At 37.2% G+C, this 24135-nt stretch overlaps 2 protein-coding genes across 3 annotated transcripts in view; one reads left to right on the forward strand and one right to left on the reverse strand.

The window, feature by feature from the left end:
• LOC103519061 (putative GPI-anchor transamidase) overlaps window positions 1-1234 on the reverse strand; it is an 18959-nt gene extending 17725 nt beyond the window's left edge. Inside the window, exon 1 of one of the 2 annotated variants that reach the window (XM_026830677.1) lies at window positions 1145-1234. The gene's annotated coding sequence lies outside the window, so the exon portion shown is untranslated. Of the gene's footprint in view, window positions 1-1100 lie in introns of both variants that reach the window. The other variant, XM_026830676.1, reaches the window with a different exon arrangement.
• A 570-nt stretch (window positions 1235-1804) lies between these two features.
• Window positions 1805-13302, forward strand: LOC103519062 (cryptochrome-1). Its single transcript, XM_026830675.1, has 9 exons — window positions 1805-1982; window positions 2891-3065; window positions 4743-4924; window positions 5144-5156; window positions 5727-5941; window positions 7995-8184; window positions 10281-10480; window positions 12279-12526; window positions 13071-13302. The coding sequence occupies exons 2-9, from the start codon at window positions 2918-2920 to the stop codon at window positions 13285-13287; spliced, it is 1413 nt and encodes a 470-aa protein (XP_026686476.1). The 5' UTR covers window positions 1805-1982; window positions 2891-2917; the 3' UTR covers window positions 13288-13302.
• The last annotated feature ends 10833 nt before the right edge of the window (window positions 13303-24135 follow it).

Below are 24135 nucleotides of genomic sequence, written 5' to 3' on the forward strand. Positions count from 1 at the left end.
AACAAAAAAAAAAAAAAAAAAAAAAAAAAAAAAATAGATTCAATTTTTCCTCATTAAATATTAACAAGGCAAATATGTTTGTGTTTAATATTTTTGGTGACTAAGAACTGCTTCAGGGTTGGAAATCAGTATTGTGTGTCTTTGATGTTTGTGAGACAATGTCCAACGGATATGGATGAATAATATTGGCCCTGATAACAAATGTCACCACCTACAGCAAATTAAGGATTACTTTTGTTTGGGTTATGGTTCAGTTTAGTTATGTGGCAATACAGAAATGATAATTGACACAGTAGTGAATTAATAATAAACTGGAAATGAAAATAAATAAATAGGACATACCTGACATTTGGAGTTCTTTACCAATTTCCTCCCAGGCTGCTTGACGGATGTTGGAATCCCGATAATGCTTTTGTTTTGAGTCGTATAGAAAGGAATACCCCCTCACTTTTTCAATGAGAAGTTCTTCAACCATTTTGATGAACGTACAGAAAAAGGAATTAATGACACAGAATTAATCAAATAAATCAAAGGAGGGGGCAGATTGAAGAAATGTACACAGACATCAAAGAATTAAACATCTACTTAAGGCACACTGAGATGTGGTAGTCCAGACTTTGTATCACATGATATCTTATTTGTGGCCTGTAGCTTGAGCATGAGATAGCATCAGTGTAGTTCTTGTGAACAAATTACTGATTATACTCTGAGAGAACTTTGAGTCACACTTATTTGTAATTAAACGTCTACTTAAGGCACACTGAGATGTGGTAGTCCAGACTTTGTATCACATGATATCTTATTTGTGCCCCGTAGCTTGAGCATGAGATAGCATCAGTGTAGTTCTTGTGAACAAATTACTGATTATACTCTGAGAGAACTTTGAGTCACACTTATTTGATGAGACATGGCTCCCCATGATGTCACATGAGAGCAATATCAGTGTGTTTGCAGGAGGGCAGTTGATGTCAGGGCAATTTGTTTCCACCTTAATGATCTTGATTTTACTTAACAACAACAGAACTTAAGCAGTTGGTACTTATTTTACACTGATACACAATTGCATGCAAAAATTAAAAGTTGACAAAATAGGACAGTACTAAGGATACAACAGAACACTGAAAGCAAACTGTTAAAAACCTACAAAAGTTTAAAACATCAAACTACAAAGTACCAAAGTTCAAAGTTATTAAAGTTAAAAAAAAAAATATATATCCATTTCCATAAACAAACAACTTTTGAAAATTTTGATTTTTCGCGCCTCTGAAGTTGTTCGTAACTGACGCCAGAGCTCGTTCGATTCGATTTTTTTTAGATTATCAAAGAGCGCGAAATTTTAAATTTTTATCACTTTTTAGAATTTGGACTTGTTGCTATTTTCTGTATTTCTGTGCTATTTTTAGAGCAATAGGTATCTGAATTTATGGTAATTTTCTCATAAAAATGTAAAGAAAAGGTTCAACGTAACTTTAAAATATGCCATATTTGTTGAGTTGGAGTTCTAATGTAGTAAGAAAAGATCACTTTGAAAATAGAACATTGGAACGAATTTATTTTGTGTAGACTCACCAGAGTGAAAACCAAGACTGAGGATTGAATCAATTCACTCTAGCCAATATTGGATATTGGAAAACCGAAATACACTGGTTCGAAACCACCATCATACACAACATTCCCTTCGTCAGGATAAGCCTTTACTACATCATTATTTGTGGGGAAGTTATGTAACAAGTTTGAAAAGGGGTTGAGTAACTCAATGGGGAGGGTGGTGAGAAGAAAAGGGATTGACGTAAGTCTCATCTCAATTCATGAATTCACTCTAGCCAATATTGGATATTGGAAAACCGAAATACACTGGTTCGAAACCACCATCATACACAACAATATTTTCTGACGAACGCACGAAATTATCCTTTCAAGTCTCTATCCAAATTACAAGTGCAAATATCGGTCTGATAAGACCTCTGTGAAAGGACCAAAAGGTGCGTATAAATTTGAAATACTTTCATCTCAATGTAATAAATATTACACAAGTAACTCACTTGTATGGCCTGTAATTACTTTTCAAAGTTCTATACATAAAGTCTATACTACATCATTATTTGTGGGGAAGTTATGTAACAAGTTTGAAAAGGGGTTGAGTAACTCAATGGGGAGGGTGGTGAGAAGAAAAGGGATTGACGTAAGTCTCATCTCACATCTCAGGTTGTAGAAACATGGCAGACAGACAAACAACGTGACTGGGGTGTCAGGTGGCATTCAAGCAACTTTTCTAATTTTCAAATCTTGTGTTTTATATGAAAATTGAATTACTTTTTATCTGCAGTTATTCAGAGAGGAAGTCCTAAAGTCATTATTTTGAGTGCTGCATTTTACTTTTTGTTTAATAATTTGTTTTCTTGTGTCTCGGTAAGAATTTTCATGACTCTAAATTAATAGTATACACTCAGGTAACAAACATAGGGACAGTTTTTATTATTATTTTATTATTATTATTATTATTATTATTTATTTATTATTATTTTTTTTTACAGATTTTTGCATTGCTACGAAATAAAAAACGGCGGTGAAACACTCATCTTTAAAAAATAAAAATAAAAATCTGGTGTGAACATCACACGACTTTCTATTACATTTGCAGAATACGTAGGTATTTGAAAAGAAATAGAAAGAGAGAAGGAAGACAGGATAGGAGAAAGCCAGCCGTTCCGAGAACGAACATTATCCCATTAGGATAAAATCTGCCCTGGGCGGGAATCAAACCCGTACTTACAAGGCAGACACACTGGCAAATAGTAAAATGTGTAATTATAATTTATTTAATTTTATTTTAAGTGGAATTTGGTGTTATGAGGTAATTATTTTAATAATTCCATTATTTATGTTTCAGATAATAGACCATTCACTGCTAGACAAAATGGATACACCCAACTCTCCAAATAATAAAGAGGTGGCTGTTCATTGGTTCAGACATGGATTACGGCTTCATGACAACCCGGCTCTATTCGAGGCATCCTTGAATTCCGTTCTCTACCCAGTGTTTATTTTTGATGGAGAAACTGCAGGTTTGAAAACTTTCTCTCCCTATATTACCCTGCTATGAATTATTTATCTGGCTGTTCCTCTCCCAAGACAGGGCATGCCATTATCTTTATATGTGTAGATCTATTGTGGCTATTGTTTTTCCCATGTCTGCCTAAACTTGTCTCTTAGCAGTCCAGTTATAGCAGATTCCTATCTGAGTTTCCTAGTCAAGAAAAAAAAAAAAAAAAAAAAAAAAAAAAAAAGGTTTGTTTTAATTTTTTTGGTATTTAGGGTCAAAAAAATTTTTCCGTTGCTCTTCCGATCTGAGTTTGGTATCATATTTTGGCTGATTATGTCTAAAGTAATTTTGCCGTTTTGGAATTATTCCATGGAGCTGTTTAAATAACTTCACTAATGCACCCCAAAACAGCAATGTCATGTACCTGATGGTTAGTCAAAAATCATCCAGAAAGAGAGAGAAAAGGAGAGAAAAACGGGGGAGAGGGAAAGAGCAGAAGAAAAAGCAGAGAGAGAAGAGAGGGGAAGAGGGAGAGACAGAGAAGAGAGGAAGAGAGGGGGGAAAGAGAAAAGGAGAGAGGACAGAGAGAGAGAAGAAGAGAGAGGAGAGAGAGAGAGAGAGAGAGACAGAGAGAGAGAGAAAGAGAGGAAAAAATATATCATATTACCCATCTGCTCTCTTGTTCTCTCTCTTCTTCCATCTCTCATATTTCACTCTTTTTGCAAGGTTATAGGTAATTATAATTACATAATAATTGGACTCAATATTCTTCTCACAAATTGTTCAATGTGATTAGAGACATACTATGGGATGTACGAGTACGAGCACATGCTACTATAACATGCCCAGCACAATAACAAATCATCAAATTTCCTTGTATCCATTTGTGTGTAGTTTAGTACCTAGTTTCATGTCTGGATTTATGCACTTAAAAACTCATCAGACATTTTCCCTAGAGCTATAAGTACAATAGTACGTATATTGATGGGCCTGCACTTCTATGTTCAAATTGCTTTTCCTTCTAAATTGTATTGTACATATCTGTGGCAGGGCAGTGGTAACACAATCCTCTACTAATTTAAGCAAGGAGATTTGTTCTCATTCACTTTTTAAAGGGGTTTTGAAGGTCTTATCGTCTCAAAATCTAAAAGAAAAGTAGGACAGGATAGGAGAAAGCCAGCCGTTCCGAGAACGAACATTATACGTTCAGGATAAAATCCGCCCCGGGCGGGAATCGAACCCGCGGCCTAGTGCTTACAAGGCAGACGCGCTTCCAACCTGTATTAGTAAACCTGTAACCTCTCACGGAATTTGGCACCCCGTCATATTAATTAAAGCTTGTGAAAAGTTAAAAAGAAAGTAATCTTGACCGGTGTTAATTGTCTAGATATGTGTAGCTTTTCCATCCGTATAATGTATTTGGTTTACTCTTGACGTTCACAACACTTCCGTTCTATGTCCCCAGGTACAATGCACATTGGTTACAACCGGTTCCGGTTTCTACTAGAATGTTTGGCAGATTTAGACCGTCAGCTGAAGAACACCCCGTCATATTAATTAAAGCTTGTGAAAAGTTAAAAAGAAAGTAATCTTGACCAGTGTTAATCGTCTTGATATGTGTAGCTTTTCCATCCGTATGTCCGTATGATGTATTTGGTTTATTCTTGACGTTCACAACACTTCCGTCCCATGTTCCCAGGTACAATGCACATTGGTTACAACCGGTTCCGGTTTCTACTAGAATGTTTGGCGGATTTAGACCGTCAGCTGAAGAGTCATGGTGGTCAACTATTCATAGTACAAGGGTCTCCAATATCCATCTTTCAGAAACTCAAGCGAGAGCTCAACTTTACCAAACTCTGCTTCGAGCAGGACTGTGAGGTGAGTTTATTTTTTCTTCTTTTTTCCATTTACCTTCAAAGGGGGTAAAGCCATACCAAAGTTTTCCTACGTAAGGGTAGAAATGAGCTTAATCCGGCCCTAGTACCTACCTACCTACCTACGCTGCTATGAAAAACAGGCTCATTTTTTTCTATTATGTACTATTAAAAGGCATACTAAAGTTTTCCTACGTAATGAATTTATGACTCTTAAAAGGAGCTGCAAGTATTAGGTATCCCATTTTTTTAGTTTGTATTTACAGATCAAGTACCTATTATAATCATTTTTATCAGGAACCTCAATCTAAATGGCCAGTACACAAATACCTATTTTTCTCCTATCAAAAAATCTGGTGTGAACATCACACGACTTTCCTTATCCTATTGAATGATGCTTATTTGAGTGTTCTTTTACCCCAACTTTTACAGAGGCAGTCACCCGCCCAGATATCAACCATGCAAGACGTTGCTTAACTTCCGTGATCTGTCCGGTATTTGTATTCAACTGACTTTTTTTTTCAACTCCAAAATAGGACCTGTGATTTATTTTTATTTGCCCATGTATAAAAAAGTATCATCTTCTGAAATACCATTACGTAATATATCACTGAATTCGAGCGCCACCTTCCATGTTTAAACTCTTGTCTAGCGGCTCCCACGCAGTTTTTCTTCCTTGACTGATTATTTGTTAGGTTTATATTAGACATCCTATGTACTAACCTTATTCTTACCGTTTTTAGACGGTATTCTTACGGTAAGAATAATGTTCCTTGACTGATTTCAATCTGTTTCTATTTTCTCAGGTCTGCCACCGCGTCCTAAAGAGGACATTGACTTCAGACACGTTACATTCGGCACCATGTCTGAGTCACTACAGAGAGAGGTCAGTCTGTTTCAGACCGTACCCAAACCTGAACAATTCCACAAGTACCCGGAAATGGACTTTGGTGATCCTCTTATACGATGGTTGGGAGGGGAGACTGAAGCCTTGATCAAACTCAATGAACGACTTTCACAGGTAAATGAGAAACTAGTACAGTGGAATTCACCAATATTTTTTTTTTTTCAGCCCATAGAAGGCCTGTTGAATCAACCCGTTAAATAAATGGAACGGGGCACGGTTAGTCCAGTGGTAACGCGCTTGCTTGCCATGCAGAAGGTCCCGGGTTCGAATCCCACCATCGACAAAAATTTGTACTTGTTTTTCGATTGCAAATATTTCAACGGGTTACTTTCTGGTGTTCTCGTGTTGACCCAGCACCTAAATGGGGAGTATTGTGCCTCTTCTCGCCCATCTGATGAGAGGCATACTACGGGATGGGCATGCTACGACACAGACCACATGCGTCCAATGTAGCAGTTGTTTCATTGCTACGAAATAAAAACGGCGGTGAAACACTCATTTTTTAAAAAAAAAAAAAAAAAATGAATTTGACAAATTTTCATTACAGATCCACAAGAGTCCTTTGCCTGTAAACAGACTTATTTCCTTTCACTTGCAAGTAAAAAAACAGCAATAATTTGTTTTAAAATGTTTGCATAATCATTGTCTCTGTATTGCAGGTACTACAACTGTTTCAAAGGCTCGTATTGGACAAAGCAATTCCTGTGGCCTTTACTTTGAAACTGTTGGAACGAGCTATTGGTAGACTGATGGACAAGAGTAGTAATGTAGTCAAGTACACAGTGCAGCTCCTTAAAACCATGATTGAATCGAACCCCTTTGCTGCCAAGGTAAGTGAAAACTTTTTTTTTTTTTTTTTACTAATATACAAAATTGAATACGTGGCTGAAATTTGAATAACTTTAGACCTTGGACATAGATTGCTTTTTTTCTTCTTATATTAAAGAGGTTTGAGAGAACTGTCACAACGAAGGTCTCATCATCCCGAAATTGAATAGAGAAAGATGACAGGATAGGTGAAAGCCAGCCATTTCTAGAACAAACCTTATCTGTTAAACCTTTGTAAAATTATTGTAAGTGAGAGCAATCATTGGAAAACCTTATTTTCAGCTGGGGGTTCAAGAACTGAAGAACAAACTCGAGCAAGAGAAACAAAAGCTGGCAGAGATGGAAGCTCACAAGACAGAGGACTCTACGTATTTGTCTCTAGTAGAAGAGTGGACCAGTGTTCATTATCCTGCCCTACTCAATTTACTACCTTCACTCTTTGAAGAAGGTAGGGACAACGAGGAATGTAGGTTTCCCCCCCTTTGAACGCTATAACAATCTGTGCTTGAAATTTGGGACACAGCCTTGTGAGAATAAGGAACTACTTTAAGTAGGTAGCTACCTGCCATTATCAGTGTAAAAGGATTAGACATGAAATTTGTAGAATTGCATACTAGACATTTACATATTAAGTAAATGGTTTCTTCAAATTAGAAATTATTAAATTGATACCAAAAGCAAGGAAAACCTAGACCCTTGACAAATAGAATGTGCCTGACGGCATGTGATGGGTATCCAAAAAAATTGTAGGAATGATGAAGACGTTCAGTTTAATTACTTTTTTGTAAGGTGGCCTCTTTTTAGATCCCTTGTGTGGTGCGTCCATTTTAATTTAGTACTCTTGCACTGAAATGAGTTTTCCATAGTTTAATTGTCTTCCCTTACAGATAAAGAAAATAACATCGCCGAACAGAGCTCATCGCAAGGCAGTTCTTCCAATACTCATGATCTGTATGTCAAAATCAAATCTCTCATCTCACAGCACAAATATGAGGAAGCTTACAGGGACACTAAGAAGTTGCAACTCATGATCATGGGCGCTGAAGGACAGTACGATACTTACAGGATATGTATGTAGAAGGCCTGTTAAACTAACAGCCTGTCGAGTTCTTTTTCGAAGTTAATTTTGATTCACCTTTCTTCACTTCCGCCCGGGGCGGATTTTATCCTAAACGGATAATGTTCGACTTCTGAACGGCTGGCTTTCTCCTATCCTGTCTTCCTTCTCTCTTCAATTTCGGGACAATAAGACCTTAGCAGTTAGTTACACTTCCCATTAAAAAAAAAAAAAAAAGAAAAAATCGGACCCATATAAAGATCGAATCTATTTGCCTTCTAGGAAATCGAGTCGTTCAAAAGCGGCGTCTACCTCTCAAACCAAGTGAGTCCTGACCTCACAGGACCTCCTACTAGTCAGAGTGCTGCTCTCAAGTTCGGATGTCTGTCTGTACGTCGGTTCTATTGGGCATTGCATGATCATTTCAACACCATACATGAGGGAAGACCTCCCTCCCATTTCAATATCACAGGTAAGTCCACCTCTGCGGCCAAGTGGTTCACTGATTCTCAACCCGAAGGTTCTGGGTTCGAATCCTGGCCGGGACGGAAAATTTCTAACCGATCTTTTCCGTATTCCCCCCCCCACCTTTTATCTTCAATCGATTTTTTTCCTATCCAGAAAACGGTAGTTTGAATTTCAACGGGTTACTTTCTGGTGTTCTCGTGTTGACCCAGCACCTAAATGGGAAGTATTGTGTTTCTTATCGCTCATGTGACGGTCCCTGCCGGAGCCTCCAAATTCAAGCATTCAAGAATAAGTACAAGTCCTCACGATGGTTGACTGCGGTTCAGGATGAGCCAATTAAACATGGCTAGAGACCATCACCCCGATGTATAGCAGATACAAAAAAAAAAAAAAAATGTATTTTTTAAACGACTTGGCGGGGCTTTTTTTTTACCCAGAAGGGGTATTTTTTGGGGGGCTCTTTACAAGATAGACGTGCTACCCTCCAAGGTAACTAGGCTGACTGTAAAACAAAATAAATCGAACCAGTTCCACCCCTTTTCTTCTGAATTTTTGTTTTATGAATTGTTGTTGTCGTATACATAATCATTACTTCAGATGAAGTAATGCCATGGTTTGCCTAGGCAGTGTATAGCATCCCATTCTAAAAAGAAAGTAAGTACCGATTTATTTTAAGTAACATAAACTGCTGTCTATTATTTCCAGACGATATGTACCAGAATTACGTCAGTTCCCCATCCAGTATATCTATGAACCATGGAAAGCTCCCCTAGGCGTTCAGGAGAAAGCTAACTGTATTATCAGTAAGGATTATCCGGAACGGATTGTCAACCATGTACAGGCCTCCTTGGAAAACAAACAGGTATTACTCCTTTATTATTCTTATATTAAGGCCCCAGTATCTCAAGAAAGAGAAAGCTAACTGTATTATCAATAAGGATTATCCGGAACGGATTGTCAACCATGTACAGGCCTCCTTGGAAAACAAACAGGTATTGTCATCTTATTCCTTATTGTTTATTCTTTAAAAAATATTGAAGGAAAAGAAGAGAGAGAGGGAGAAGAAGAAGAAGAAGAAGAAGAAGAAAAAAAACGAGTGTTTTAACGCCAACTTCTATATTCGACTCGTGTGGTTTGTGTCGTATCATACACATCTCGTGGTATGCCTCTCATCAGATGGGTGAGAAGAGACACAATAATTCCCATTTAGGTGCTGGGTCCTATTGAAGGAAAAGAAGAGAGAGAGGGATAAGAAGAAGAAGAAGAAGAAGAAGAAGAAAAACGAGTGTTTTAACGCCAACTTCTATATTTGACTCGTGTGGTTTGTGTCGTATCATACACATCCCGTAGTATGCCCCTCATCAGATGGGTGAGAAGAGACACAATACTTCCCAATTAGGTGCTGGGTCAACACGAGAATACCAGAAAGTAACCCGTTGAAATATTTGCAATCGAGAAATGAGTACAAATTTTTGTCGATGGTGGGATTCGAACCCAGGACCTTCTGCATGGCAAGCAAGCGCATTACCACTGGGCTAACCGGCATTACCTCAACTCTTGAATTGAGCAATCTGATAGGTTGATTTGAAAATATTCAGCAAATCATATTGCGCCATCCAAGAGTTTAACTTCTGATTGGATCGTGGCCCCAGCCCGGAAATTGTTTTTACTTTCCTTATCCTATAGGAAGGAAAGTAATGTAATCGGGTCAAAATTTCGATGGTCAGTTTTTAGTGCCAAAACACGTTGATAGATCCTCACACAGGAAGACCCAAGAATCCATTTGGTAGAACTGGACTCACTGGTGAGAATTTGAGACAAATAGATCCCGAGATAAATTGATTTAAAAAAAAAAAATCTGGTGTGAACATCACACGACTTTCCTTATCCTATTGAATGATGCTTATTTGAGTGTTCTTTTAAATTTTGACGTCACAGCAACATCTGTGCAATGTTTTCAAAGGTTTATCTTATCTATAAGACTACGTCATAGCTTTTGCAAAGTGCAAAATTCTAATGGGAGGTTATTGTGCTATATCCCACGGCTACCGGAATCTCATCCTAATATTAATATTCTAACAAACTATTCTATTCACGCAGGTCAGTTGATATGGCGTGAATACTTCTACACCATGTCAGCACATAATCCATATTATGATCAAATGGAGAAGAATCCAATCTGTTTGAATATTCCATGGCTACCTGAATCTCATCCTAACAAGGAGAAATATTTGAACGCTTGGAAGAATGGACAGACCGGGTATCCGTTCATAGATGCTGTCATGAGACAACTGAGACGGGTAAGTATGAGTTCCTACAACCTAGCACTTCACATTTTGCTAAATTTTGACGTCACAGCAACTAACAGCTGTGCAATATTTTCAAAGGTTTATCTTATCTATAAGACTACGTCATAGCTTTTGCAAAGTGCAAAATTCTAATGGGAGGTTATTGTGCTTTTAAAAATCCAGTGATCATTCTTTACGTCATAGCTTTTGCAAAGTGCAAAATTCTAATGGGAGGTTATTGTGCTTTTAAAAATCCAGTGATCATTCTTTACGTCATAGCTTTTGCAAAGTGCAAAATTCTAATGGGAGGTTATTGTGCTATTAAAAATCCAGTGATCATCCTTTACGTCATAGCTTTTGCAAATTGCAAAATTCTAATGGGAGGTTATTGTGCTATTAAAAATCCAGTGAATGAGTTCCTACAACCTAGCACTTCACATTTTGCTAAATTTTGACGTCACAGCAACTAACAGCTGTGCAATATTTTCAAAGGTTTATCTTATCTATAAGACTACGTCATAGCTTTTGCAAAGTGCAAAATTCTAATGGGAGGTTATTGTGCTTTTAAAAATCCAGTGATCATTCTTTACGTCATAGCTTTTGCAAAGTGCAAAATTCTAATGGGAGGTTATTGTGCTATTAAAAATCCAGTGATCATCCTTTACGTCATAGCTTTTGCAAAGTGCAAAATCCTAATGGGAGGTTATTGTGCTATTAAAAATCTAGTGATCATCCTTTACTTACGTCATAGCTTTTGCAAAGTGCAAAATTTTAATGGGAGGTTATTGTGCTATTAAATATCCAGTGATCATCCTTTACGTCATAGCTTTTGCAAAGTGCAAAATTCTAATGGGAGGTTATTGTGCTATTAAAAATCCAGTGATCATCCTTTAGTTAGTTTAGTTGATCTATATAACTACGTGTCTGATTTTGATGAAAGTTTCGAAAGAATGTTCATCACAATGTATTTTGAAACCCCTTTTACAAAAGCTTTGTTTTGCTATACCTGCTTGAGTGGTTTGTTTGATTTTGATGAAATTTGGCCAAATTTTGTTTCACATAAGTATAAAGGGAACTTTCTGATTAAATTTTGGATCGTACCTTCGGAGGCTCCGTGGAGACCATTTTTTGAGTAAGTTCTACGGACCTTTCTATTCTTTTCTATCTTTACGTCATAGCTTTTGCAAAGTGCAAAATTCTAATGGGAGGTTATTGTGCTATTAAAAATCCAGTGATCATCCTTTAGTTAGTTTAGTTGATCTATATAACTACGTGTCTGATTTTGATGAAAGTTTCGAAAGAATGTTCATCACAATGTATTTTGAAACCCCTTTTACAAAAGCTTTGTTTTGCTATACCTGCTTGAGTGGTTTGTTTGATTTTGATGAAATTTGGCCAAATTTTGTTTCACATAAGTATAAAGGGAACTTTCTGATTAAATTTTGGATCGTACCTTCGGAGGCTCCGTGGAGACCATTTTTTGAGTAAGTTCTACGGACCTTTCTATTCTTTTCTACTGTAATATATTATAATATATATTATTCTGTTCTATTCTATTCAAGGTGTATTCTATTCTATTCAAGGTGTATTCTATTCTATTCCATTCCATTCCTTTTTTTTTTTTTTTTTTTTTTTTTTTTTAAATGCTGGGTCAACACGGGAACACTAGAAAGTAACCCGTTGAAATATTTGCAATCGAAAAACGAGTACAAATTTTTTGTCGATGGTGGGATTCGAACCCGGGACCTTCTGCATGGCAAGCAAGCACGTTACCACTGGACCAACCGTGCCCCCCTATTCTATTCTACAGGAAGGTTGGGTGCATCATGTGGCTCGCAATGCCGTAGCATGTTTCCTGACACGAGGCGACCTGTGGATCAATTGGGAAGACGGGGTGCGCCATTTCTTCTACTATTTGCTCGACGCTGATTGGTCAGTTAATGCTGGCAATTGGATGTGGGTGTCTAGCTCGGCGTTTGAGCAGCTACTAGATTGTACGTACTGTGTATGTCCGGTCAACTTTGGACGGCGTTTGGACCCGGACGGCATTTACATCAAGTAAGTGAAAGATTCTTCTCTGTCACTACTTTAAGGAATTAAACATCAAGAAAAGACTTGCTTTCCTTGTTCTACAAAAAATACTATGTGTCTCACTACTGTTTAGGAATTATAAAAGAAATGTTGACATGAAGGATAAAAAGTAAGAGGTTTGATAGAGGGAACTGTAACTGCTAAGGTCTTATCGTTCCGAAATCGAATAAAGAAGGGGAAGACAGGATAGGAGAAAGCCAACCGTTCCGAGAACGAACCTTGTTTGTTTAGTTTTCCTCGGACGGGATCGAACCTGCGACCTAGGGTTTACAAGATAGACGTGCTACCCTCCAAGGTAACTAGGCTGACTGTAAAACAAAATAAATCGAACCAGTTCCACCCCTTTTCTTCTGAATTTTTGTTTTATGAATTGTTGTTGTCGTATACATAATCATTACTTCAGATGAAGTAATGCCATGGTTTGCCTAGGCAGTGTATAGCATCCCATTCTAAAAAGAAAGTAAGTACCGATTTATTTTAAGTAACATAAACTGCTGTCTATTATTTCCAGACGATATGTACCAGAATTACGTCAGTTCCCCATCCAGTATATCTATGAACCATGGAAAGCTCCCCTAGGCGTTCAGGAGAAAGCTAACTGTATTATCAGTAAGGATTATCCGGAACGGATTGTCAACCATGTACAGGCCTCCTTGGAAAACAAACAGGTATTACTCCTTTATTATTCTTATATTAAGGCCCCAGTATCTCAAGAAAGAGAAAGCTAACTGTATTATCAATAAGGATTATCCGGAACGGATTGTCAACCATGTACAGGCCTCCTTGGAAAACAAACAGGTATTACTCCTTTATTATTCTTATATTAAGGCCCCAGTATCTCAAGAAAGAGAAAGCTAACTGTATTATCAATAAGGATTATCCGGAACGGATTGTCAACCATGTACAGGCCTCCTTGGAAAACAAACAGGTATTACTCCTTTATTATTCTTATATTAAGGCCCCAGTATCTCAAGAAAGAGAAAGCTAACTGTATTATCAATAAGGATTATCCGGAACGGATTGTCAACCATGTACAGGCCTCCTTGGAAAACAAACAGGTATTGTCATCTTATTCCTTATTGTTTGTTCTTTAAAAGATATTGAAGGAAAGGAAGAGAGAGAGGGAGAAGAAGAAGAAGAAAAAAAAAAAAAGAAAAAAAAATTAACGAGTGTTTTAACGCCAACTTCTATATTTGACTCGTGTGGTTTGTGTCGTATCGTATCATACACATCCCGTGGTATGCCTCTCATCAGATTGGCGAGAAGAGACACAATACTTCCCATTTAGGTGCTGGGTCAACACGAGAACACCAGAAAGTAACCCGTTGATATATTTGCAATCGAAAAATGAGTACAAATTTTTGTCGATGGTGGGATTCGAACCCGGGACCTTCTGCATGGCAAGCAAAGCGCATTAACACTAGACCAACCGTGTCTGACTTGTAATTCTTCTCCATTTCAGGTTTGAGCCGAAGAAGGGGTTCTTCTGTCAAGTGCTGAAGCTAACCGGCATTACCTCAACTCTTGAATTGAACAATCTGATAGGTTGATTTGAAAATATTCAGCAAATCATATTGCGCCATTCAAGAGTTTAACTTCTGATTGGATTGTAGCTCCAGCCCGGAAATTGTTTTTTCTGTATTAATGTGAGCGAATTCTGTATTGAAGTGAGGGAAACACTTTTCATGACTCTTCGGGTCTCTTGTTACTTGTTTTCATTAACTAGGCTTAGTATCTTACCTCCTGGTGACTAGGCTTAGTATCTTACCTCCTGGTGACTAGGCTTAGTATCTTACCTCCTGGTGACTAGGCTTAGTATCTTACCTCCTGGTGACTAGGCTTAGTATCTTACCTCCTGGTGACTAGGCTTAGTATCTTACCTCCTGGTGACTAGGCTTAGTATCTTACCTCCTGGTGACTAGGCTTAGTATCTTACCTCCTGGTGACTAGGCTTAGTATCTTACCTCCTGGTGACTAGGCTTAGTATCTTACCTCCTGGTGACTAGGCTTAGTATCTTACCTCCTGGTGACTAGGCTTAGTATCTTACCTCCTGGTGACTAGGCTTAGTATCTTACCTCCTGGTGACTAGGCTTAGTATCTTACCTCCTGGTGACTAGGCTTAGTATCTTACCTCCTGGTGACTAGGCTTAGTATCTTACCTCCTGGTGACTAGGCTTAGTATCTTACCTCCTGGTGACTAGGCTTAGTATCTTACCTCCTGGTGACTAGGCTTAGTATCTTACCTCCTGGTGACTAGGCTTAGTATCTTACCTCCTGGTGACTAGGCTTAGTATCTTACCTCCTGGTGACTAGGCTTAGTATCTTACCTCCTGGTGACTAGGCTTAGTATCTTACCTCCTGGTGACTAGGCTTAGTATCTTACCTCCTGGTGACTAGGCTTAGTATCTTACCTCCTGGTGACTAGGCTTAGTATCTTACCTCCTGGTGACTAGGCTTAGTATCTTACCTCCTGGTGACTAGGCTTAGTATCTTACCTCCTGGTGACTAGGCTTAGTATCTTACCTCCTGGTGACTAGGCTTAGTATCTTACCTCCTGGTGACTAGGCTTAGTATCTTACCTCCTGGTGACTAGGCTTAGTATCTTACCTCCTGGTGACTAGGCTTAGTATCTTACCTCCTGGTGACTAGGCTTAGTATCTTACCTCCTGGTGACATGTAAATGTACATTTTACATTTTGCATTTTCCATTTTGCATTTTGCGGTTCGCACATCTCTGCTTACTCTACATTTTATATTATTTTCACATATTATGTGTAATTGGTAATTATGTATATTAGAACGTCAAGTAAGGTGATAAAATCACAAAAATAATTCTACTTACGTAATATTATGTAATACAAAATTTCAATGAACTCTTAATGACTTATTTCATACTTATAGGTACTTTAGCTTTAGAATTAAAATTAATATGTAATACAGTCGAACTTGTCTAATTGAGACCCGTCTAAATGGGAAAAAAAGAGGGAGGGAGATTGACGGCCCCTTGGATTCCCAATTAGACAGGTTTGACTGTATCTATACTAGCATAGATAAATCATCTACTTAAATAATACCTATACTAGCCTAGATAAACCTATCACTTAATGGTTAACAATACAGAAAGACTGAGTGATTTGTGATCAACACACAAGACAATTTGTTATTTTTTCGTTATTTAGGGGAAAAAATCATTTAGGAAATCCCACCCATTACACACGACTTCGGCACAAGCTTTGCCTTTATGAGTACACTTACCCTTAAAATGGTCCCAATTTCAAGAGGGAACTGTAACCGCTAAGGTCTTATTGTCCCGAAAATGAAGAGATAAGGAAGACAGGATAGGAGAAAACCAGCCGTTCCGAGAACGAACCTCATTTGTTTAGAATAAAATCCGCTTCAGGCGGGAATCAAACCCGCAACCTAGCGCTTACAAGACAGCTAACTAGGCTGGAATACATCTTTTAGAAGGTTCAACTGACCTTCAATCGTGGAAAGATCATTTTCCAAACTCGGGCTGCTGGAATAATGGTTGTGGATGGTCATGGTCACTCATCCACATACCAAGCACACACAACGTTACTTAACTTAAGTGATCGGTTGGGACCTGGTGCACCTAGAAGAGGTTGGCACAGAGATGATCATTACAATTCTCAGGGAACATCATGAACTGATATACCTCTTCAGTATCAGCAGGTCTGCAATGTGGGGTCTCCTCCAGAAGACTGTTGCGAATTTCCAACATTTTCTGAAAACAAGTAACAAGAGACCCGAAGAGTCATGAAAAGTGTTTCCCTCACTTCAATACAGAATCCGCTCACATTAATACAGAAAAAAACAATTTCCGGGCTGGGGCCACAATCCAATCAGAAGTTAAACTCTTGGATGGCGCAATATGATTTGCTGAATATTTTCAGATCAACCTATCAGATTGCTCAATTCAAGAGTTGAGGTAATGCCGGTTAGCCCAGTGGTAATGCGCTTGCTTGCCATGCAGAAGGTCCCTCTGGTGTGAACATCACACGACTTTCCTTATCCTATTGAATGGTGCTTATTTGGGTGTTCTGTTGTAACAGAAGGTCCCGGGTTCGAATCCCACCATCGACAAAAATTTGTAGGTACTTGTTTTCGATTGCAATTATTTCACCGGGTTACTTTCTGGTATTCTCGTGTTGACCCAGCACCTAAATGGGAATTATTGTGTCTCTTCTCACCCATCTGATGAGAGGCATACCACGAGATGTGTATGATACGACACAAACCACACGAGTCGAATATAGAATTCTAAACATTACCTACCTAATCAACCTTAAAATGGTAGGTACACTTCTAAACATTACCTACCTAATCAACCTTAAAATGGTAGGTACACTTCTAAACATTACCTACCTAATCAACCTTAAAATGGTAGGTACACTTCTAAACATTACCTACCTAATCAACCTTAAAATGGTAGGTACACTTCTAAACATTACCTACCTAATCAACCTTAAAATGGTAGGTACACTTCTAAACATTACCTACCTAATCAACCTTAAAATGGTAGGTACACTTCTAAACATTACCTACCTAATCAACCTTAAAATGGTAGGTACACTTCTAAACATTACCTACCTAATCAACCTTAAAATGGTAGGTACACTTCTAAACATTACCTACCTAATCAACCTTAAAATGGTAGGTACACTTCTAAACATTACCTACCTAATCAACCTTAAAATGGTAGGTACACTTCTAAACATTACCTACCTAATCAACCTTAAAATGGTAGGTACACTTCTAAACATTACCTACCTAATCAACCTTAAAATGGTAGGTACACTTCTAAACATTACCTACCTAATCAACCTTAAAATGGTAGGTACACTTCTAAACATTACCTACCTAATCAACCTTAAAATGGTAGGTACACTTCTAAACATTACCTACCTAATCAACCTTAAAATGGTAGGTACACTTCTAAACATTACCTACCTAATCAACCTTAAAATGGTAGGTACACTTCTAAACATTACCTACCTAATCAACCTTAAAATGGTAGGTACACTTCTAAACATTACCTACCTAATCAACCTTAAAATGGTAGGTACACTTCTAAACATTACCTACCTAATCAACCTTAAAATGGTAGGTACACTTCTAAACATTACCTACCTAATCAACCTTAAAATGGTAGGTACACTTCTAAACATTACCTACCTAATCAACCTTAAAATGGTAGGTACACTTCTAAACATTACCTACCTAATCAACCTTAAAATGGTAGGTACACTTCTAAACATTACCTACCTAATCAACCTTAAAATGGTAGGTACACTTCTAAACATTACCTACCTAATCAACCTTAAAATGGTAGGTACACTTCTAAACATTACCTACCTAATCAACCTTAAAATGGTAGGTACACTTCTAAACATTACCTACCTAATCAACCTTAAAATGGTAGGTACACTTCTAAACATTACCTACCTAATCAACCTTAAAATGGTAGGTACACTTCTAAACATTACCTACCTAATCAACCTTAAAATGGTAGGTACACTTCTAAACATTACCTACCTAATCAACCTTAAAATGGTAGGTACACTTCTAAACATTACCTACCTAATCAACCTTAAAATGGTAGGTACACTTCTAAACATTACCTACCTAATCAACCTTAAAATGGTAGGTACACTTCTAAACATTACCTACCTAATCAACCTTAAAATGGTAGGTACACTTCTAAACATTACCTACCTAATCAACCTTAAAATGGTAGGTACACTTCTAAACATTACCTACCTAATCAACCTTAAAATGGTAGGTACACTTCTAAACATTACCTACCTAATCAACCTTAAAATGGTAGGTACACTTCTAAACATTACCTACCTAATCAACCTTAAAATGGTAGGTACACTTCTAAACATTACCTACCTAATCAACCTTAAAATGGTAGGTACACTTCTAAACATTACCTACCTAATCAACCTTAAAATGGTAGGTACACTTCTAAACATTACCTACCTAATCAACCTTAAAATGGTAGGTACACTTCTAAACATTACCTACCTAATCAACCTTAAAATGGTAGGTACACTTCTAAACATTACCTACCTAATCAACCTTAAAATGGTAGGTACACTTCTAAACATTACCTACCTAATCAACCTTAAAATGGTAGGTACACTTCTAAACATTACCTACCTAATCAACCTTAAAATGGTAGGTACACTTCTAAACATTACCTACCTAATCAACCTTAAAATGGTAGGTACACTTCTAAACATTACCTACCTAATCAACCTTAAAATGGTAGGTACACTTCTAAACATTACCTACCTAATCAACCTTAAAATGGTAGGTACACTTCTAAACATTACCTACCTAATCAACCTTAAAATGGTAGGTACACTTCTAAACATTACCTACCTAATCAACCTTAAAATGGTAGGTACACTTCTAAACATTACCTACCTAATCAACCTTAAAATGGTAGGTACACTTCTAAACATTACCTACCTAATCAACCTTAAAATGGTAGGTACACTTCTAAACATTACCTACCTAATCAACCTTAAAATGGTAGGTACACTTCTAAACATTACCTACCTAATCAACCTTAAAATGGTAGGTACACTTCTAAACATTACCTACCTAATCAACCTTAAAATGGTAGGTACACTTCTAAACATTACCTACCTAATCAACCTTAAAATGGTAGGTACACTTCTAAACATTACCTACCTAATCAACCTTAAAATGGTAGGTACACTTCTAAACATTACCTACCTAATCAACCTTAAAATGGTAGGTACACTTCTAAACATTACCTACCTAATCAACCTTAAAATGGTAGGTACACTTCTAAACATTACCTACCTAATCAACCTTAAAATGGTAGGTACACTTCTAAACATTACCTACCTAATCAACCTTAAAATGGTAGGTACACTTCTAAACATTACCTACCTAATCAACCTTAAAATGGTAGGTACACTTCTAAACATTACCTACCTAATCAACCTTAAAATGGTAGGTACACTTCTAAACATTACCTACCTAATCAACCTTAAAATGGTAGGTACACTTCTAAACATTACCTACCTAATCAACCTTAAAATGGTAGGTACACTTCTAAACATTACCTACCTAATCAACCTTAAAATGGTAGGTACACTTCTAAACATTACCTACCTAATCAACCTTAAAATGGTAGGTACACTTCTAAACATTACCTACCTAATCAACCTTAAAATGGTAGGTACACTTCTAAACATTACCTACCTAATCAACCTTAAAATGGTAGGTACACTTCTAAACATTACCTACCTAATCAACCTTAAAATGGTAGGTACACTTCTAAACATTACCTACCTAATCAACCTTAAAATGGTAGGTACACTTCTAAACATTACCTACCTAATCAACCTTAAAATGGTAGGTACACTTCTAAACATTACCTACCTAATCAACCTTAAAATGGTAGGTACACTTCTAAACATTACCTACCTAATCAACCTTAAAATGGTAGGTACACTTCTAAACATTACCTACCTAATCAACCTTAAAATGGTAGGTACACTTCTAAACATTACCTACCTAATCAACCTTAAAATGGTAGGTACACTTCTAAACATTACCTACCTAATCAACCTTAAAATGGTAGGTACACTTCTAAACATTACCTACCTAATCAACCTTAAAATGGTAGGTACACTTCTAAACATTACCTACCTAATCAACCTTAAAATGGTAGGTACACTTCTAAACATTACCTACCTAATCAACCTTAAAATGGTAGGTACACTTCTAAACATTACCTACCTAATCAACCTTAAAATGGTAGGTACACTTCTAAACATTACCTACCTAATCAACCTTAAAATGGTAGGTACACTTCTAAACATTACCTACCTAATCAACCTTAAAATGGTAGGTACACTTCTAAACATTACCTACCTAATCAACCTTAAAATGGTAGGTACACTTCTAAACATTACCTACCTAATCAACCTTAAAATGGTAGGTACACTTCTAAACATTACCTACCTAATCAACCTTAAAATGGTAGGTACACTTCTAAACATTACCTACCTAATCAACCTTAAAATGGTAGGTACACTTCTAAACATTACCTACCTAATCAACCTTAAAATGGTAGGTACACTTCTAAACATTACCTACCTAATCAACCTTAAAATGGTAGGTACACTTCTAAACATTACCTACCTAATCAACCTTAAAATGGTAGGTACACTTCTAAACATTACCTACCTAATCAACCTTAAAATGGTAGGTACACTTCTAAACATTACCTACCTAATCAACCTTAAAATGGTAGGTACACTTCTAAACATTACCTACCTAATCAACCTTAAAATGGTAGGTACACTTCTAAACATTACCTACCTAATCAACCTTAAAATGGTAGGTACACTTCTAAACATTACCTACCTAATCAACCTTAAAATGGTAGGTACACTTCTAAACATTACCTACCTAATCAACCTTAAAATGGTAGGTACACTTCTAAACATTACCTACCTAATCAACCTTAAAATGGTAGGTACACTTCTAAACATTACCTACCTAATCAACCTTAAAATGGTAGGTACACTTCTAAACATTACCTACCTAATCAACCTTAAAATGGTAGGTACACTTCTAAACATTACCTACCTAATCAACCTTAAAATGGTAGGTACACTTCTAAACATTACCTACCTAATCAACCTTAAAATGGTAGGTACACTTCTAAACATTACCTACCTAATCAACCTTAAAATGGTAGGTACACTTCTAAACATTACCTACCTAATCAACCTTAAAATGGTAGGTACACTTCTAAACATTACCTACCTAATCAACCTTAAAATGGTAGGTACACTTCTAAACATTACCTACCTAATCAACCTTAAAATGGTAGGTACACTTCTAAACATTACCTACCTAATCAACCTTAAAATGGTAGGTACACTTCTAAACATTACCTACCTAATCAACCTTAAAATGGTAGGTACACTTCTAAACATTACCTACCTAATCAACCTTAAAATGGTAGGTACACTTCTAAACATTACCTACCTAATCAACCTTAAAATGGTAGGTACACTTCTAAACATTACCTACCTAATCAACCTTAAAATGGTAGGTACACTTCTAAACATTACCTACCTAATCAACCTTAAAATGGTAGGTACACTTCTAAACATTACCTACCTAATCAACCTTAAAATGGTAGGTACACTTCTAAACATTACCTACCTAATCAACCTTAAAATGGTAGGTACACTTCTAAACATTACCTACCTAATCAACCTTAAAATGGTAGGTACACTTCTAAACATTACCTACCTAATCAACCTTAAAATGGTAGGTACACTTCTAAACATTACCTACCTAATCAACCTTAAAATGGTAGGTACACTTCTAAACATTACCTACCTAATCAACCTTAAAATGGTAGGTACACTTCTAAACATTACCTACCTAATCAACCTTAAAATGGTAGGTACACTTCTAAACATTACCTACCTAATCAACCTTAAAATGGTAGGTACACTTCTAAACATTACCTACCTAATCAACCTTAAAATGGTAGGTACACTTCTAAACATTACCTACCTAATCAACCTTAAAATGGTAGGTACACTTCTAAACATTACCTACCTAATCAACCTTAAAATGGTAGGTACACTTCTAAACATTACCTACCTAATCAACCTTAAAATGGTAGGTACACTTCTAAACATTACCTACCTGATCAACCTTAAAATGGTAGGTACACTTCTAAACATTACCTACCTAATCAACCTTAAAATGGTAGGTACACTTCTAAACATTACCTACCTAATCAACCTTAAAATGGTAGGTACACTTCTAAACATTACCTACCTAAACTAAGGTAGAGTTACTATAATTAAAGATTAACATTAACAACACAAGCCAAGGTAGTACTGTTGGGTAAGTAGGTTTTACAAGTGGTGACTAAAGTTGCTATAAGCTTCAGTATCTGAAAAGGTAGGTACAAACTTACCTACAGAGTGTAGGTAGGTATACCTACATCCTTATACCTTACGAAAGCAAACCTACCTACCTGATGCAATTTTCATGTTCTCAGGTAAACAATAAATTAAATCGTTAACAATCGAAATTGTAAAAATAATTTTCAGTGTGGTGTGGTGTGGACATAAATACTAAATTACATTACTAAGAATGAGGTATCAAATTTTGTACCTATCTGTAAGGTATCTATTTAGGTAGGTACTACCTATCTACCTAATCTAACATTAGTCACTATACCTACTGACAAATAAGATCTATCTAGTGATTGGACTACATAAGGTTCCTAAATACGAATACGTATTAAAGAGTCAGCAGGCCTAAGAGAGGCAGATATAGAAATGATAGGTATGCGATCTACATTATTTCTTCATAAACCAGAAAACTCCCAAGTTGATCAAAATAACAGAGACACAAAGTTATTATTTACCTACCTATCCTATACTCACGCGTATACACCCATTTATAGAGCCGGAGCTGAGGTACATTTTTTCTACCTCATAAGGTACAAAATTTTCTTCCTATGGATCTGATGGGGGTTGACGAGTACATTTCAAAAATATGAGTCTTAGTGGCCAAACCGGGGGCTTTATCCCTGGGGAAGAGGGTAAAAATCGCAAAACGGGGCACAAATTTACCTCATAAGGTACATGGCTGGAATTGATGTCAACAGACGCGGAAAGGTCTCCTGATTCCAAATATACCCAACTAAGACGGTTTTCCGGGAGCTTTCCCCAACTAAGACGACTTTGAAATGTCCGAACGGGCCAAAATTTACCTCATAAAGTACAATTGGCTGGAACTGTGGCCAAAAGACGCGGAATGGCTCCTGATCCAAATATACCCAACTAAGACGTGTTTTCCGGGTGCTTCCTCAGCTAAGACGGCCTTTTTTGAAAAAGGTCAAATTTTAACATCATAAGGGTACATGGCTGGAAATTAATACGCAAAGACGCGGAAAAGGTCTCCTGATTCCAAATATACCAACTAAGACGGTTTTCCGGGGGCTTTCCCCAAACTAAGACGACTTTAAAATGTCCCAAACGGGCCAAAATTTACCTCATAAGGTTACATGGCTGAACTGGTGCCAAAAGACGCGGAAGTGGTCATCCCCTGAATCCAAATATATCCCAACAAAGACGGTTTTCCGCGGGGGCTTCTCACAACTAAGAACCGGCCTTTTTGGAAAAAAGGTCAAATTTTACTCATAAGGTACAATGGTGAAATTGATATTCAGAAGACGCGGGAATGGTCCTCCTGTTCCAAATATACCCCACTAAGCGGGTTTTCGCGGGGGCTTGCTCAACTAAGACTCCGATAAAACTAAGATGGCAATTTAAGTGGCCGATGACGACTGCAGATACATTGCTTAGATTCGATTGGAACTATTTGTACAAAGGTAAAGGCAGTCTAGTCTAAAGTTGAGCTAGTGGCTGACAGGGTGGGTTCCGCAGTTGTGGTGCCGACTTCGAGCTTAGTTCCTGACTAAACTCACGCAGGTCCGAAGGTATAGGTTCCATGATGGCTCGTA

Source organism: Diaphorina citri, unplaced genomic scaffold, assembly GCF_000475195.1.
Source record: "Diaphorina citri unplaced genomic scaffold, Diaci psyllid genome assembly version 1.1 scaffold2513, whole genome shotgun sequence".
Lineage (NCBI taxonomy): Eukaryota > Metazoa > Arthropoda > Insecta > Hemiptera > Psyllidae > Diaphorina > Diaphorina citri.

Bases quoted from the DNA above. Each gene is read 5' to 3' on its own strand.
- LOC103519062 (XM_026830675.1), top strand. From the start codon at position 2,918: ATGGATACACCCAACTCTCCAAATAATAAAGAGGTGGCTGTTCATTGG. The intron at 8,185-10,280 runs GTAAGTCCACCT...CTATTCACGCAG, and splicing joins CTCCCATTTCAATATCACAG to GTCAGTTGATATGGCGTGAA. The intron at 10,481-12,278 runs GTAAGTATGAGT...TCTATTCTACAG, and splicing joins TCATGAGACAACTGAGACGG to GAAGGTTGGGTGCATCATGT.